Here is a 17240-nt window from a genome sequence, read left to right on the forward strand (position 1 = left end):
TATGCATGATTTAGAGAGTTGACAGAGAGACATATTTTGCCTTCTCCCAAAATACAAGAACTCAGGGGCACCCAATGAAGCGACTGGGCAATAGATTCAGAATGGACAAAAGGAAGTACTTCGTTACTCGATGAGTGATTAAATTGTAGATTTCATGGCCAGTGGATGTACTGATGGGTTTAAACGGGGATTAGACAGATTTATGGAGAAGAGGTTCATCAGCAGCTACTAGCCATTATGACTAAAGGAAACCTCCATAGTCACAGGTGGCAAACCTCTAAATCCCAGGGCTAGAAGGCAACATTGACCTCTTTACCCTGGTTGTTGGCTTTTCAGGACAACAGGTTGGCTACTGTATGAATGAGGATGCTGGACTAGGTGGACCACTGGTCTGAATCAGGAGGGCTCTTCTTACGTTCTTGTGGTGTAGTGGTTCGAGTGTTGGACTTGGGTCTAGGGAAACCTGGCTTCCCATTCAGATATTAAGCTCATTGAGTGACCTTGGGGGAAGCTTTCTCTTTTAGCCTAACCTACCTTGCAGGGTTGTTTAGAGGATAAAATGGGAGAAGGTGGGAACTGTGTATGCTACACTGAGGTCCTTGGAGGAATGGCCAGAAAAAGTCTAAAAGGTACAGGTAATTTCCCTTGCATGTACTTCCCAATGTGAATTATTAGCATGGGGAAAAAATCAAATTCTTGCTTTACGGAGTACAATTTAAAAAATTAAATTGGCTTGTCCAGAGATGTGGTAATAAGGAATTGAACTGACCCTGGTTTCCTTGCCTCTCAGGAACTTGTAAATAACTTTGGCTTGTAGAGTTTGAAGGTGAATACTAAAATCAGCCAGGCAGGAACCTCAGCAAGGTGAAATAAGCAATGTGGCTATTAAATGGAAGTTGTTTGTGTGTTTCTATAGCGGCATTAGGGTATATCATACTTTACAGAGATACATCAGGAGATGACAGTTCCTTGGCCAAAGAAGCTTCCATTCTCAATGTAGGTGATGGGGATTGCAGAGGAGGAAACCATAACAATGGTATCTGTTCCATTTTGTCCAGATGTAAAGGTACAAGGAAAGCAGTATGCGGGTCCTTTAGCAGTGCCAGCGCTTCTGTTACTGTCCTTGATTTCTAGATCTCCACTTCATCAGACATGGCTCCAATCAAAGAAGAGGAGGTTCCACGGTCCAACAAAGTTCGGAACCTGAGGCAAAATGGACAGGTCACGCCACGCCGGCACAAACGCCGTTGGCCATCGCAGCATGTTACAAGGAACCAGTTAGCATCACTTCAGCCTGCTGGCACAATCCAGGAAGAGAGCACACCTTTTGTGCTGGATTTACAGAACCTGCCAGGCTTAGCTAATGTGGATCTGAGTGCCCAGAACCCAAACATACAGGTAAGCCTGTGAGCTGTTGGGGCTTTACCTGTTTAGACCAAGAACTCAATAAGGGTGAGCAGAATCCAACATTAACTTTAAACCATCCCACATTATTTGGGGTAGCTGGTCTTGACTTGGGCTACCAGACTGGTAGCAAGTAGGAATTCCATAGTTTGTAGAACAAGAATGACTCTCTAGATGCCCATATTGTCTGGGCTTGATGCACAAATGGAGACACCAAATGATCATCCTTAGCAATTGCATTCGGACATGGGAGAGACTGCAACATCTTAAGTTGTAAGAGTCATTTGGGGCTTGAACCCGAAATTTGTGCCGAGTTCTAAAGGCTCCTGGTGACGTTACTATGAAGTCTTCCCAAGACTCTGTGCCCATTAAGACAACTGGCCAAAACATTCTGCACTAGTTGTGGCTTCCATATTCTTGTGAAGAGCTGCCACTGCTGCCTGGATACAGTGTATAACTTGTAGTCTAGCTGAGCCTTGCATATACATTCACAGAAATTGGTAGCTCTTACCATTTTTACTAGCCCATTTGCTGCATGTATCAAGGTAAGCTATCCATATCCTGAAAGAGGGGAAAGAAAGACACTTTACAGAAACTTTCCTGCTAGATTGGGGGCAGTTCTTACTTTCTGTAGGCCCATACCTATTTACTGGCCTCAAGGTTATGAAGGAATGAATGATGTTATCCAGCCTTAAGCCCCAGAGATAGGATGCAGCCAGGCTTAATTTGAGCTTGGAGAAGGATTGCTAACAGGCCTAGAGGGAAAGTGTCCTGTCCCTTTAACAGAGGCTTAATACGTGGAAATGAACAGCTTGAAGCTTTTCAGGCATGGAGGCAAATAACATCCCATTAAAAAGGTAAAGGTCCCCTGTGCAAGCACCGGGTCATTCCTGATCCATGGGGTGAAGTCACATCCCGACGTTTACTAGGCAGACTTTGTTTACGGGGTGGTTTGCCAGTGCCTTCCCCAGTCATCTTCCCTTTACCCCCAGCGAGCTGGGTACTCATTTTACCGACCTCGGAAGGATGGAAGGCTGAGTCAACCTTGAGCCGGCTACCTGAAACCAACTTCCGTTGGGATCAAACTCAGATCGTGAGCAGAGCTTGGACTGCAGTACTGCAGCTTACCACTCTGCGCCACAGGGCTCCCTAACATCCTATTAAGCCTCTATTAAAGAGACAGGACACTTTTCTCCAGGCCAGTCGGCAACTCTAGGTGGCACACCAGCCAAAGCTGATGAAAAATGGTGTGTACCACAGAGGATATCTGTGCCTCCATGTGCAGCCCTGTATTTAATATGTTCTCCCAGCTTCATACCTGCTCTTCCTGGGGCATGCACCTGTTTCCAGAACAGGTGGACTCCCCAATTCCAGATCAGCCATAATATTGCCTAGCAGCTCCTCTGTCGTATATGGACTGAGCTTTAATTTGTTGACCCTCATTCAGTCCATTACTACCTCCAGACAGTGGTTCTGAATCTGCATAGCCTTGCCTGAATCTCATGAAAAGAGAGAAGGAGAGAGAATTGGGTGTCATTCACTTATTGGTGACACTACTCCAGCAGATGATGATGTTAAAATGGTGAGAGGCCTTGTAGAAAGTAGTATTAGGAGAGCTGTAAGAGAAAGGGCTTTCAATGTACACCATGACATATAGCTATTGATAAAAGTTATCCATTTTCAAATCAGTGGAGAAAGTGCTTTGATCAGTACCTCTCTGGAGAGATGACAATACATTTTCCAAATAAATAAAACACTCAGGGAGAGAAAATTGAAGTGGAAAAGCCAAATATATGATGACTCTTAAAGATAAGATGTGGTGTTGCTGCTTTTTAAGGTGTTCCCTCAGTGTGGTATTTGCTTCTTCTGTGGCACTTCTGAAAATTCCTTCTCAATAACTTGGCTTTCAGGTTACTATAGAGGTAGTAGATGATCCTCAGGCTGAGATGGAGATGGACCTACTGAAGGAGACCAGCAATGACTGGTCTCTGACTTCCTCTGAATGGCTGTCCCACAAAGACCTCTTCTGGCCCCTCTTCTGGGAGTACACAGACCCTGTGGAGGAAAGGGATGAAGATGGCAACTTGGACATAAAGAACCAAGAGGAAGAAGAAGAAGAGGAGGAGGACTATACATCAGAGTATGATGAGGAGGAGACAGTTCTGAGTGGAGTGGGAGGGGACTGGGACCAGAGGTGGCCCAATCAGAAGAACTGGATCTTTAAAGAAAAGTACAATTATGGTGAGCTTCCTTTTACCTCTCATAGTAGGTCTATAGAGCTGGACTAGGGAAGACAAAGAACATGTCTTTACAGTAGAGCAAAGGGTGTGTTTGCATTTCAGCACCCCTGGTCATTTCTGTTCTCCAGCTCCCATGAAACTCAAAAGCCTAGAACTAGCCAGTAGAATTAATCCAGCATGGGGAATTATCATGTATGCCTTGTATAGCAGCATTATGTAAGTTTCAGATGTTCACTGACTTGCGTACATATATTCAAGAATCCATGTGAGTCTAAGATCATTTGTGAAGCTGCCAGGTGTGGGGTGCTGTGTAGGATGCTATTATCTGTGCAGAGCAAATAGGACAGAGGCCTTCAGATAACCTGTATATACCCACCCACCCCCGCAATGGAGCAAAGAGCAGCAGAGGAGGGGGGTTGAGTTCAAAAAATTACACGGGCAAGGGCACTTCCATGGCTGCTATTTATCATGAACACATGCTTAGGAGATCCATTCAAAGGCTATCCCAGTGTCTTGTATAACTTGGCCATAAGTGTGTGTATGTTTTCTGTTCTGGATCCATAGACCAAGTATCTGTGGAATGTGCTATGTGTATTGGCTGTGTACCTACTGCAGAAAACCTTTGCTCCACTTTCCATATGGTATAGAAGGCATGCATTTCCCAACAGGGAAGATGGAAAAGTAACATATGAAGTGACCCTAACTCAAGGATTGAAAAGATTCTAATTTGTAATTAAGTAATCCCTAGAAATTTAGAAATCTGCTTGCCTATAATCAGACCAGGCAAAAGCTAGGTTGCTTTGATCATATTATGGAGTAGTGTGCAAAATCCTGATTTACAAACAAACAAACAAACAAAAAGGTAGTGAGAGAGAGAGAGAATTCATTTTTTTGTTTAGCCATAGGCCGTTACAAAATATCCTTACATATGTACAAAAAGGTAGTGTCTTAAGCCATGTTGGGAGAACAAGCATACTCACTGATCCCGCTTCTGATTTTCTGATCATACCATTATAAGAGGAAAGAGATCTATGCTGCTAGGTGAGAGAAGTAACCCCAAACTGGTAATCACAACCCTTGTGATCCCAAGCTGGGCTTTTCAGAGCATGTGTGCCATTGTCCCTCCTTTTCCCTTCTCCAGACTATGAAGATGAAGAGGAGTGGAGCTCTTGGTCCCCCTGTGGCGTCACCTGCGGCAGTGGCAGCCAGAAGAGAACCCGGTCTTGTGGCTATGCTTGTACTGCCACGGAGTCAAGAACCTGTGACCTGCTCCGCTGTCCTGGTATGTCTTTCTTTCTTGCAGACCTGCCCTGCTTTGTGGGCTGCCTGTACTCTGTGCCGTGACATGCCTCAAAATAGTTCAGATCTACCAGATTGTAGCCAAACTGGATTGGATCCCATGGAAGATTTCCACAGATGGAAGAGGGGAGTTATTTCAGGTTATTCCCCCCCCCCAGCTGCAAATCTCCAGCCCTCCTTCATGCTATTCCTGGGAAGGGGCAGGAACAGCATTTGGGCTGAGAGAGGCAGGGAAATCCTGCTCTGTGCATGGAAATCCCTTCTGACCACAGAAATGTTCATTGGACCTTGGTCTGCTGCATCCAAAATAACAATGTCTTGTGGCACCTTAATGACTTGCCACATGTATTATGGCATAAACCTTCATGTGCCATGACCCAACTATGCTTTGGCTTACCAAATCTTATACCACGATAATTGTGTTAGTTTTAAGGTGCCACTAAGATGCTTTATCTTGATTTTGAGGGAGGAGGACCTTTTTTCAAATATTCTGGAAGGTTGGGAGTGAGAGCCCACTAGAAAAACATAGAATTTCTGCCCAAAGACCAACTCCATCTCTAGATCTGAAGTGCTAGAAATACCTACCTCCTCAGGTCTCAGGTAGGGGTTTTCCTCATCACCCACTACCTGATCTTTTTAACTGGAGGCAGCACCAGGGATAGAACTTGCTATGCCCTACCACTAAGTCCCGGCCCCTCCTCGAAAGGTGGCCCTTTGAGGATCAGGATCAGTCTGATAATTGTGCTTCATGGCTTTTAAATAAATCCATGGGTCACTGATTCTGATTATCAACTTCACTATTTCTTTTCTCAGACTTTTGAAACATTGCATACATCAAGACAAGGCCGCCATTGAAAGTACAACCTTAATTATTTCTTCCTCCTTCCCAATATACAAGTCTCTGTGTTGAGTAGCAACAGTTACTTCCTCCAAGGGCAAGAGGTCTTTAACATCCTGAGAGCCCCACATGGAGGATTCAGGTTCTGCTCTGCCTCTGAGATTCACCCTGACCGGTTTCTTCTGTGCTTTTCTCAAGGAGCAGATGGAGAGCTGGCTTTTGCCACTGAGGAGCCACCATTTGAAGCTGAGAATGCCACAGAGATCTTAAACTCAGGTCAGAAAAAAATGTCATGTCTTTAGGACAAGGGGATTGGGCATTGTTATGATAACGAATTCCTCAGCACCCTGTGAAGAGAGGGAGATACCAACAGGGATATGTGCGTATTCAGCAATTCCACACAGGCTCAGGGTAGTGGGGAGAGACAGCATTTGGTATTGGCTGTAGAATTCAGAATCCTTAAACATTATCACTTTCATTTTTAAATCGGGTCTCTGGTGCCTCTAGTGTTGCAAAGATAGGATGAAATCGGTTCTTGTAGGCTATCCGGGCTGTGTGACCGTGGTCTTGGTATTTTCTTTCCTGATGTTTCGCCAGCAGCTGTGGCAGGCATCTTCAGAGGAGTAACACTGAAGGACAGTCCTTCAGTGTTACTTCTCTGAAGATGCCTGCCACAGCTGCTGGCGAAACGTCAGGAAAGAAAATACCAAGACCATGGTCACACAGCCCGGATAGCCTACAAGAACCGATGAACTCTAACCGTGAAAGCCTTCGACAATATAGGATGAAATGTTTATGGACCATTCCTGATGAATCCTCCAGAGGGCTTCAACCTAGTTCTTCACTCCTCCTGTTGACAATGCATTGTTTGTATAATTTATATAAATTATATTGTGCAAAATTTAAGTGTAGGGTTTTGCTCATGGCTTATGGGTTCTGATGAGATCCAGTGAAACCTCCTTGCACTCAGAAGGTCACACATCCCTCCCTGAGTGGGTGATGGGACCTAGGCACACACTTTTTTGTAAAACTGGGCATTTGCTTGTACCACTCCATCTGTGCACAAAGATTTCCTACGTTCCTATCCATTCCTTCAGGCCTCCAGAAAGATCATCCCTGGGTTCATGAGACCAGCATGGATGAATATCTGCACAGGTTTAGAGAGGTAGAGTAAAGGGGGGGGGGAGATGATGGAGGAACAATCTCATCCCTTTGCCATTCCAGCCTCCAGACCCATCTGGCTTTTCCCTTGCATGGGTCCCACAAACCTAGGAATTGTCTCTCCAGGGGTCGGAAAGGACTGCAGCACTGGAGAGGGAAGTGGGGAAACTCTGTGTTCTGTGTATGGATGATCAGATGAAGGCCTGGGGAAGGATTTTACAGCTGACAGAATTTTCCTGCTGAGGATTGTGGAGCAGGTTCTCCAGTGAGGCTTATATAACCAGTGCACTGTTCTTCAATATGAATAAGTCTTGGGCTAAACATTCCACAGAACATTGAGCTTGAAAGCGGGGATCACATACTTGAATGATCTCCCACTTTAAAAAGGGATGGTAGAACCTGGAGGAAAAACCCTAGTACAGCAAGAAGAAAACCAGTCTAGTTTATCTCTGTTACAGTAGTTTACAGTTGGCAGGATGTTTTTGATGTAGTACAATGCTCAGGCAGAAGTTATACAGTCCATTCTGTGATTTGTGTTAATTCAAGATAAGCTCCAAGATGGATGTTTCCTTCCTTGTCTATAAAATGGGTGAGGTTTCTCTGTTTTCTGCCTACTTCCTCTCCTGTTGTGAGAACACAGTACTCCATACGCTTCAGGCCATCTCTTTTCTCCTTACTGCAAGCATCCTGTTTCCCTTCTGTTTATCTGATCTTGTAAGATTCAGTTCCCTCTGCCTCCACTTGTTAGCATCCAGCTCTTCTCTTCACCCTCCCCAATTTGCTTCTACTTGGCCCTGCTGTTACCAAACATCCACATTACATGAGATAATATCTGGTATGAAGGCTATGCTTCAGAATATTGACAGTCCTGGCCCAAATCAACCTACTGATAGCCTGCTATTTTTTCCTTTCGCTTCCCAGATGTGGACAGCTGTGAGAAGTGGCTGAACTGCAAAAGTGACTTCCTCAACAAATACCTGAGCAAAGTACTTTCAGACCTGCCCAGCTGTCCCTGCTCTTACCCTCTGGAAGCCGTGTACAGCGCTGTGAACTTGCGAGACGAGCAGCAGGGCAAAAACTTCCGCTGGCGGGATGCCAGCGGGCCCAAGGAACGGCTGGACATCTACAAGCCCACCGCCCGTTTCTGCCTGCGCTCCATGCTCTCCTTGGACAGCACCACGCTGGCCGCCCAGCACTGCTGCTATGACGAGAACACCAAGCTGATCACTCGAGGCAAGGGGGCTGGCGCTCCCAACCTCATCAGCACAGAGTTCTCCCCAGAGCTTCACTACAAGGTGGACATGCTGCCTTGGATCCTCTGCAAGGGAGACTGGAGCCGGTACCATGCCGTGAGGCCTCCCAATAACGGGCAGCAGTGTGCTGACAACCCCCCAGAGGACGAGTACCTCTCTCAGCTTCAGGAGGCCAGGGAATATTAGCCTAGACAGAAAGTGGGGCCGTGAGAGGACACCAGTTTCGGTCCCCCACACAATCTGCTAAGAGCACATAGCAGGACCAGGTTCCCCTCCCCTTTTACATCAGCAAAGGCCCCTGGTTAAGAGTGGCTGCAGAGTTATCCCTTGCTTTTCATTCTCTTGATAGCAAGGTAGCCTGTAGGAGAGCTATGTAACAGTGGCTCCGGTCATGTCTTTTCTCTGTCAGCGTCCAGTTTCCTTCCTGGCGTCCTTGTTACCCCAGTGACTGCCGCTGTCCAGTTGGCTCAAAGGGGGGCTCTCTTCTCACTCCAGAGAGTTTCCTGTAGCCAACAGATTGTCTCTTGGGATTCTGGGATGTGGGAAAGGGTGGTCGCCATGGCCAGTGAAGGGCTGGTTTTTAAAGAAAGGCCTGCCTTGCTTATTTTATATCGCATCCGTGACACTCTTGCAAAGCAGACTCATATGTTCTCCTGGCTCGAAATAATCTGGTGCCTGATAGTTTCACCTAACTCTCTAAAGTGGTTTGGGAGTGATGACATTGCACCAAAATTATGTTGAAGATAAAAGGGAGGCTTTCAGAGAGGCAGCCTGATCTTCCAACCTCTGTAATCTGAGATGGTCCCAGGGAAGAGAGAGGGTTGGGTCTTCCATGTTTCTTACATTCCACACAATTTTGGAGAATCTAGGGGAATGCAAGTTCTAGGATGGATGTGAAAACAAGGCCATTAAAGTTACTACTGGGGTGAGGGGAGGGCTGCCCTCTCCCAAGGGCTGATGGGAACAAGCAGGATCTGATTTCTACCCAGAGAGTCAGAAAAGGAAATGACCAAGTCTTTCAATTCCTGTTCTTCCCTTTGCTTTGGAGGCCTGACAGAATACCTAATAGTTACATCTGTGAAACCAGGTATCCTGGGAAAACTGCAATGCACATCTGTCAGTAACACCAGGCAGAACAAAGCCCAGGGTCTTCAGCCAGGTCTCTTGTCTCAAACACCACGCTAATAACAATAATAATAAAAAGGTTGTCCTTGGCCCTAACAAAGTACTCAGGAAGATAAGTAGGAAAGATGTCCCTGGGGAAACAAAATATCCCAGTTAGTTGCAGCTGTATTTCTTGGAGAGGGACTGCCCTGGTAGAGGCTTGGCAGGTGGTTTGATCTGGTAATGTGTTCAAGGAGCATCACTCTTGAGATCAGGGCAGCCTATGTTTTGATGAAAGAGTCCACATGTGGCTTTCTCGCGTCACTGTCTGGTTTGTTGCCTTGACGGGGGGGAAGATCCACCTTTCTAACCTTCATGCTTTTAGTTTGGTTTCAATTGTCATTTTTGGGTGTGGGATGTGAACTGTGAAGCTGGAAGGTGAGAGATTCAGAACAGATAAAAGGAAGTATTTCTTCACACAAGGCATAGTTAAATTGTGGAACTCCCTGCCCCAGGATTTGGTGATGGCTGCCAACTTGGAAGGCTTTAAGGGGGAGTGGACATGTTCATGGAGGAGAGGGCTAGTCATGGCCATAGTCAAAATGGATACTAGTCGTGATGCATACCTGTTCTCTCCAGGATCAGAGGAGCATGCCTATTATATTAGGTGTTGTGGAGCACAGGCAGGATAATGCTGTTGCAGATGTCTTGTTTGTGGGCTTCCTAGAGGCACCTGGTTGGTCACTGTGTGAACGAACTGCTGGATTTGATGGACCTTGGTCTGATCCAGCATGGCCTTTCTTATGTTCTTAACTCTTGTGATCCAGTCCTTTTTATCATGGCCAGTGTAAGAGAGGCTGTGATGGGGAACACTGGACAACAAGAAATGTATTGAAGGAAAGAGAGCAGGGACTGAAGCTGTGTTTGAGAGAAGGGCTAGCACCACAACTGTGAAGAAAAGACTTCCAGCTCTGTGCCCAATAGGCTATGCAAATTTAATTTACTTACTGACCAGTAGAAATCTTATTTATCCTCCCTCCCAAAAAGAACCCTGTTTGTGAGCTGTTACAAGGTTTTGCCTGTAAAAGCTAGATTGTCTTTTTAAATAACAAACAGTAAGGTTTCACTGACCATTAATTTCTGTGTCCAGGAATAATTTCCCCCATTTGCATGCAATCCCAGAATGTGCACAGCCATTTCATCATTCTCTGGCAATGGAAACACTACCGGTCAAGGTATTTTTGTTTTCTTCACAGCATGAAAACTAGGAACTTGTTTCTTGACATGAAAGCTCTTACACTCGCAAGATTCTGTTAATATGAAAGCCAAGAATCACAAGGGTTTATGCTGCCATGGGGGAAAAAATCAGCTTTGGGACATCACAACCACACCAGTAAACCCCTTTTTCTGTTTTCAGGTTTTTAAATGTTATGTGCTGTCTTTTCCCTTCGAAGTTTGGGTTTCTTGCAATATTGGCTAAATAGTCCATATTCTGCTGTATTGGGGGTGGTTCTGTTCTGACATCTAGTGGCCACTTATCAAATTAATTGCCTTGTATTTCTGTGGGTAGTCCCCAGCTAAAGAATCTTTACATGAAATCCTGGAAATCTACAGGCGACAGATCTCCTGTGGGTTGCCTGGAACATACTATTATCTCCTTTTCCTTCCCAATAGAATCTTCAGCCCTTGGCGTTAACTGCATTCAATGGCTCAAGAGTACAGCCTTCTCTGAAACCTGGAATCATCTTCATGATGCCACACCTGCATGCATGGTTCAGGATAGGCTCATTCTCGCCCCGGAGCTCAAATTGCTTTGTCGCTTTTTAAAAACTCACCCATCCTTAGCATATACAGTGGTGGAATTGTCTAGTAGTGCATATTGCATGCCAGAGGTATTTTTAAATATTGAGTGCATCAGGGGGGTTGTGTTCTTATTTTTACTTGAGATGCAAGGTGGGAAATTGGAGAATGGAACATTATACAATAGGCTGTCTATCCCATTTTATCCGGCTCTTTCTCTGAGGAGCTTGGGGGCACCCTACATCATTCACCCTACTTCCATTTCATCCTTGCAACGACCCTGTGAGGATGTTTAGGCTGAGAGATGCCGATTGCCCAAGGAAACCCAGTGAACCTTGTGGTAGGGGGAGAAGCCTCTCAGTTTTTGAGGTAGAGACTCTCCATCACATGGGAAAAGGGCAGAATCAGCTTGCCCCTCTTTCGATTGGCAGGTGCGTATACAGCTGCCATTGCTTGCAGTCACCTAACTTCCAGATCACCTTTGAGCACTAGCCTGAAAACATGCTGATTGGTTGCTGTGAACCAATAGCAGTGCTCTAGGAGATCTGATTGGTTGAGCGGCACCAAAGTCCCAATACTTTTCTGTACAACTGTCATCTCCTTGTTAGCGCTGGGCTGTACTCAGAGGCACAGTTCTGTTTCCTTGAGAGTATCCAGTCTTAGACCTTGTTCCCACATTCAGGAACTCTGCAACTTCATTCTCCCAAATGTGTGAACACAGCCCTGAGGTGGTAGAATGGGCTGCCCCATTTGAAGCTACAGGTGGTAGATTCCAACTCTGAATGATCTTTCACATTTAAAAAAAAAATCAAAGCATTTTTTTAAAAAGCAGCACTGAAGGGAGGGAGATTGCCCCTCCCCTTTTGCTTGCTGTTCTAGTTTTCTCTTTGCAGGGAAATTTTAACCTAGGGGAGCATTCCAAAATATCTTTCACCTTCAGTTTGAAGTGGTGCAGTCCATTCTATTATCTCAGGTCTCTGCCGCCTCATTCCCTGCATGAGTGAGCTCGGGTTTAACTATACATTATGAGCAGTTCTGTGACAACTTTTAGAGGACGTTTTCTTATGTACTCGATTCAGCTGCCAAGGCTGCTATTTGAGGCAAGAACAAAAAACCTAGCATGGAAGAAGAGGGGTTTCTGTAACAATCCCTGTGAAGGGAAAATATATATGTATTTCCCAGTATGTCTTCCCCAGTGGACGTAACAGTAAACTGAGGAAGACAGTATTAGTTACACTCCTGCTTCCATTTAGTGTTTCTGGAATCAAGGTGCGCATCTTTTACATATAACACCTCATTTACATATAACACCTGTGATCCAGAATCAATGCCTAGCTGACAGCGGGGCTTATTTGCATATTAAGCAAACAACTGCCGGCAGGCCATGCGAGCAATCGGAATGCCTCCTGTTGGTACAGTGGGGAAATCTCAGGTCATGGATGCCTGTGAGAATTGGGCCTCTTCTACTATATCAAATACCACCATTCCTATAAGCACCTTCGTTCTCCCTGCCTCCATCCCTGAACTTTGTAGTCATGTTTGGATGAGTATTAAAACAACAAGTGTTTATTTTTATACCGTGTAACTAAGATTCTGTCCAGTAATTTCTATTTAAGCTATAAAAGTTTTTGTATTTCACCCAGTCCACAAAAATATTGCTATATCAGTACACTGTTTGTATATAGATATATATATTTTAGTTCTACAAAATGGCATTTATGAGATCACTTTTATTCTGACTTTAGATGAAAGCACTTTATTTCAAAATGTGTGTGTTTGTGACCAATATGATTCATTTATATATTGCTGGGAAGTTTGGTTTGAAAGGGATAACATGGTATTAATTAATGCTCTATTTTAGGGCTCCATCATTAGCTCATTCAATAAGACCTCAGAAAGCTTTGTCATCTTCGTTTTCTGTTTTGTGTTTTGATTGTGATGGGTGAACCTCAGCGCAAAAGGACATCCGGATATTTGCTCACAGAACACAGATGTCTGGAATGGGAGCTTCTCAGAAGAATCTTGGTTCTGGGTTAGCTGGAGATTGGTCTTTCTTGTGGCATTTTATCATTCCTGTTTCAATGTGGAAAAGGGGGAGGCCTTTGGGGAAACTGCACTCCTTTTTGTTGCTTTCCAAAGATGAGTGAATGTTTGTATGTGGTTCAGGGTGGAGGGTGGAAGGGCTGGGGCAGATTCTTCTCTGTAGCTGGTTCGCCCATCCCAACTGTTCCGCTGTGTTCAGCCTTTCCCTTGTATAGTATTTATTGGTTGTGATAGCTGAAGGAAATGAGAGATGTTGTGCTGGTGAATGAGGCCTCGTTCTTGGGGGATGTGTGTGTGTCTGTGTGAAGTGCCAAAAGGGAAGCAAGATTGCTGATGTCTTATGAATAAACTATTGTTAACACACCACAAGCCCTTGGCTCAGTTATTCAGGAGTGGAAAGCAAAGAGCCCTTTTTTGTTAACATAAGCAACTAATGTCCAGAACTTGCAGGGGTTGTTAAGAACTAGAACTCTGAACCATGGTTGGTCTTCGTTCATAATTATAACCTATCTTTTGGTCCTTCCTGGAAGCAAAGGCCACCAATAGCAGCCTGCAGCTTACCCTTCACCTCAAGTTTTAAGCATTCCTCCAGCCTACGGAGCCCTTCCTTTCACTTGTGAGTCTTCCTCCAAGAGAGAACGGATCCATAAGCTGGAGGAATGCTTCAAAGTTTGTTGAGACAAAGGGTAGGATACAGGCTACTTTGTTTAGAAGTGTGGAAATAGCTGGAATAACAGATTAGTTATTAGGGACAATTCATGGAGTCATCCACATGATGGAATATGTTAAATAAGTGAAGTGGTTCCTTCATACTGGACAAGTACAGACATTCAAATACCCAGCACAAGGTGGGAACTTGCTACAACCTGAGACTACTAAATTGCCTAGTAAGTGGGTCTAGTGTAAACAACACCTTGCTGAAGTTGGGGTAGCTGTGGACAAGAAGCCCAGCTTGACCCCTGTGTGGGTAACTGCTGAAGCAGCATGGTGAAGTGGTTAAGAGTGGTGGACACTAAACTGTAGAACTGGATTTATTTCCCCACTCCTCCACATGAAGCCTGCTGGTGGACCTTGTGCCAGTCACAGTTCTCTCAAAACTTTCTCAGCCCCACCTGCCTCACAGGGTGCCTGTTGTGGGGAGAGGAAGGGAGGGTGATTGTAAGTCGGTTTGACTCCTTAAAGGTAGAGAAAAGTGGGGTATAAAAACCAACTCTTCACAGATGTGAAGAGATGTACACCCTCAAGTGCCATGAAAGGGATGGGGTAAGGAAAATACCAGGGAATGTCTGTTCACTCTGCACGTACAAGTACTTTCTACCTCCTCCCTTCTGATTTTGACCAACACGCCTGTCCAGCCCTCATGCTCTTACTTGATTAAAGTATCATCACTTGAAAAAAGAATGACTGACAAACCTGACAGGACCTAAGAGGAGGAAGAGTGGAATTTTGTACCCTGTCATTTGAGAGAGTGCTGCAAGAGGGACAGAATAATTACCCCACTTCTTGGGTTCACAGAGCAGAGATTTGAGAGGGGCTATGGGGAGCTTACTCTTCAGGCAAAGTGAATGCTTTATCTGAGCACAAATTCTTGTAGCAGGTGCCTCTCTGAGCGCCTTGTACCACCACACAACTCTGGCAGAGTTCAAGCCACTGTCCCACAGGGCTTGCAAATATTGTTTTTGAGTCCTCACAGCACAAACACCAGTTTCTTGCCTCACATCAGCTAAGGTTTGATACAGGGTGTTTTTTTTTATTATTTGCTTCATTTATAGTCGTCCTAAGCAAACCCTTCTAAGGCTGTCTGAAAAAAAAACCCAGCCAGTAGAGCTTTTTGAGGGCAAACATTCCAGGCATGTGAACGTTTGAAAGAGCTTAACATCCGTCCATCTAGGCTTCACAGATGGTCTCTTCCCCCATCCCAGCAAGTGGCGGCACATCTGTCAGTGTGTTTCATCTGCTTTTCCAACACCTGCTTCTAGTCCGTTATGGTCAGATTTTGCTTGAGGAGGAACAGCTTGCTCTACAGAGATGGAAATGTTGTCCCTGAGAACTTGCTGCTGTCTTCATAACATCATACACATCACTAAACCTACAAATGGCCAGACTAGTCCCAAGGAGAGAGCTTGGTAAGTTTTCCTGTCCACTGCTGGGCGGGCACAAATAGTTGCTATTCATTTGGCCACTGCTGGAGACAGGATAAGTTTGTTACCCCCACAAGAAATACATCTGCTGGAAATGTAGCAGTACTAAACACTTTGAAATGTCGTTTAGGTGATTTGTGTCTAAAATGTTAGAAAACATTAATGGACCAATGATATCCCCTAATGCAATTCCTTTTATAGTCCCTGGGCCTAATTACACATTATGTTTTCCTTCTCTCCTCCCCACATCCTGTTGATCAGCTGTGCACTGTGAATTCTCAACTTGGTACTCTGTTCCGAGATGGCCAGATTGGATTGCACTGTTTTTTCTAACCTGAAATGGCTGCAGGGGGCATTATCTGCCCCTCCCCCACTACACATGGCCCAGTGAGGCAAATGGTACCCTTCACAGCCGTTTAAGGTCAGGAAAATGGTGGGGAGGAGGGAGGCTTGAACTCTCCTCACCCACCACAGTTTGAATCAGCCCTGAATCAGCCCTGCACACTTGGGGATTGAGTAATGAAAACGGCACTCCTAGTGCACATCTGATCGCCAGAATTCAGGGAGGACGTAGGGAATTCATAAAATGCAATTAGGCCCTCAGGTCTGGATCAGGATGTTCTTTGAGACCTGAGGCTATCACTGTTAGAGCAGCATTTTCTTCCACGCACCATTTTCAGGCACAAGATGTATTCTAATCCCCAGACCCTGTACACAGGCATGCAGCTGCCAGTGAGCTCCTTTAGCATTATAAGAACATAAGAATATAAGAATTATGTGTTCCGATTGACAGCAGCTCTCTCCCAATACCTACTACCAGAGGTTTTTTAACTAGAGAAGCCAGGGACTGAAACAAGTACCTCCTGTGCCATGGCCACGCATGTGCCATGTGCCATGGCCACTCATCTGAGCCTCTTTAGCCCTGTTCATATGGTACAGCAGCTTGTGTGTACACGTGTTCATAAGAAAAAGGCAACATGTGGTCACTTCGCAACTGAAACCAGAGACCAGTACCTGGATAAATGTAGAATTTGTATCATATGTTCAACTGTACATGGGCACTGAGTGTAACAAAGGAATTACTCAACAGATATATATTTTTAAAAATCAAGGGTACACTGTTCCAGGATTATGCATGCATTCACTTAACTTGCAAACTTAGCTATTATTTCTTTCAGTGGTATGAGAATTCTCACACTATAAGAATTTAGTATGGCCATCCATTTGTTCTGCTCCAGGCCTCTGAAACGGTCCCCGTTAGATGCTTCCTCTAGAGTAAACCTTAAAGCCCCTTTCCAGCCAAGCTCATCTTCAGACCCTCTGGCAGCTTTTCCACACAGCTGGAGCACCGGGTGAAGACGGACATGACTTGAAGCGAAGCCAAGGCAAGTCTGTCAATGAGGGTAGCTCAGCCCACAGTTCCCTTTCAGATAAGAATGCAAAGCACTCCCCAGTGAGACCAACGGTCACCAGCCAAATGTAGCCAGCATCAGATTTCAAAGCTCTTGGTGAAACTACAAAGTGAGATCCAGCTGCTCGGGAATGGGTGTATATTTAAGCAACAGGGTGCTACTGAAAAGTTTGATGACAAGCCCAGAAAGAAACCAAAAGCCTCTGTCAACAAATCAAGTACTTCTGAAACAGCTGCCCTGGGTGGGAAGGAAGCCACGGCCTATAGCAGACTTACATTATCCAGCTGAAATACTACAAAGGGAGGCTGTAACGTGAACTTTTCAAAACATCCTTTTTCGTTTGCAGTAGAAGACTCCATGGCTTCGGTCCTGGGCTGGCATCAAAGGGCAGCTTGGTCAGGTAACTCCCTGAGGCTCATGGGTGACCAAGAACACTCAGCCTGTCTATTGCAAGCAGAAGCAGGAGGTCACCCTAAAGAAGTCACGTGGGCCACGGTAGAGATCTTCCATTTTGCTGAGGGGAGAGGCGGTAGAATGAGGTTTCA

The 17240-nt window shown here is 45.2% G+C and overlaps 1 protein-coding gene across 1 annotated transcript; it reads left to right on the top strand.

The window, feature by feature from the left end:
- Nucleotides 1–1140: 1140 nt before the first annotated feature.
- ISM2 (isthmin 2) lies at nt 1141–8404 on the top strand. The gene is made up of 5 exons (XM_056851384.1): nt 1141–1398; nt 3315–3645; nt 4786–4926; nt 5980–6057; nt 7864–8404. The coding sequence occupies exons 1-5, from the start codon at nt 1153–1155 to the stop codon at nt 8379–8381; spliced, it is 1314 nt and encodes a 437-aa protein (XP_056707362.1). The 5' UTR covers nt 1141–1152; the 3' UTR covers nt 8382–8404.
- Nucleotides 8405–17240: the final 8836 nt, after the last annotated feature.

Source organism: Euleptes europaea, chromosome 6 (assembly GCF_029931775.1).
Source record: "Euleptes europaea isolate rEulEur1 chromosome 6, rEulEur1.hap1, whole genome shotgun sequence".
Lineage (NCBI taxonomy): Eukaryota > Metazoa > Chordata > Lepidosauria > Squamata > Sphaerodactylidae > Euleptes > Euleptes europaea.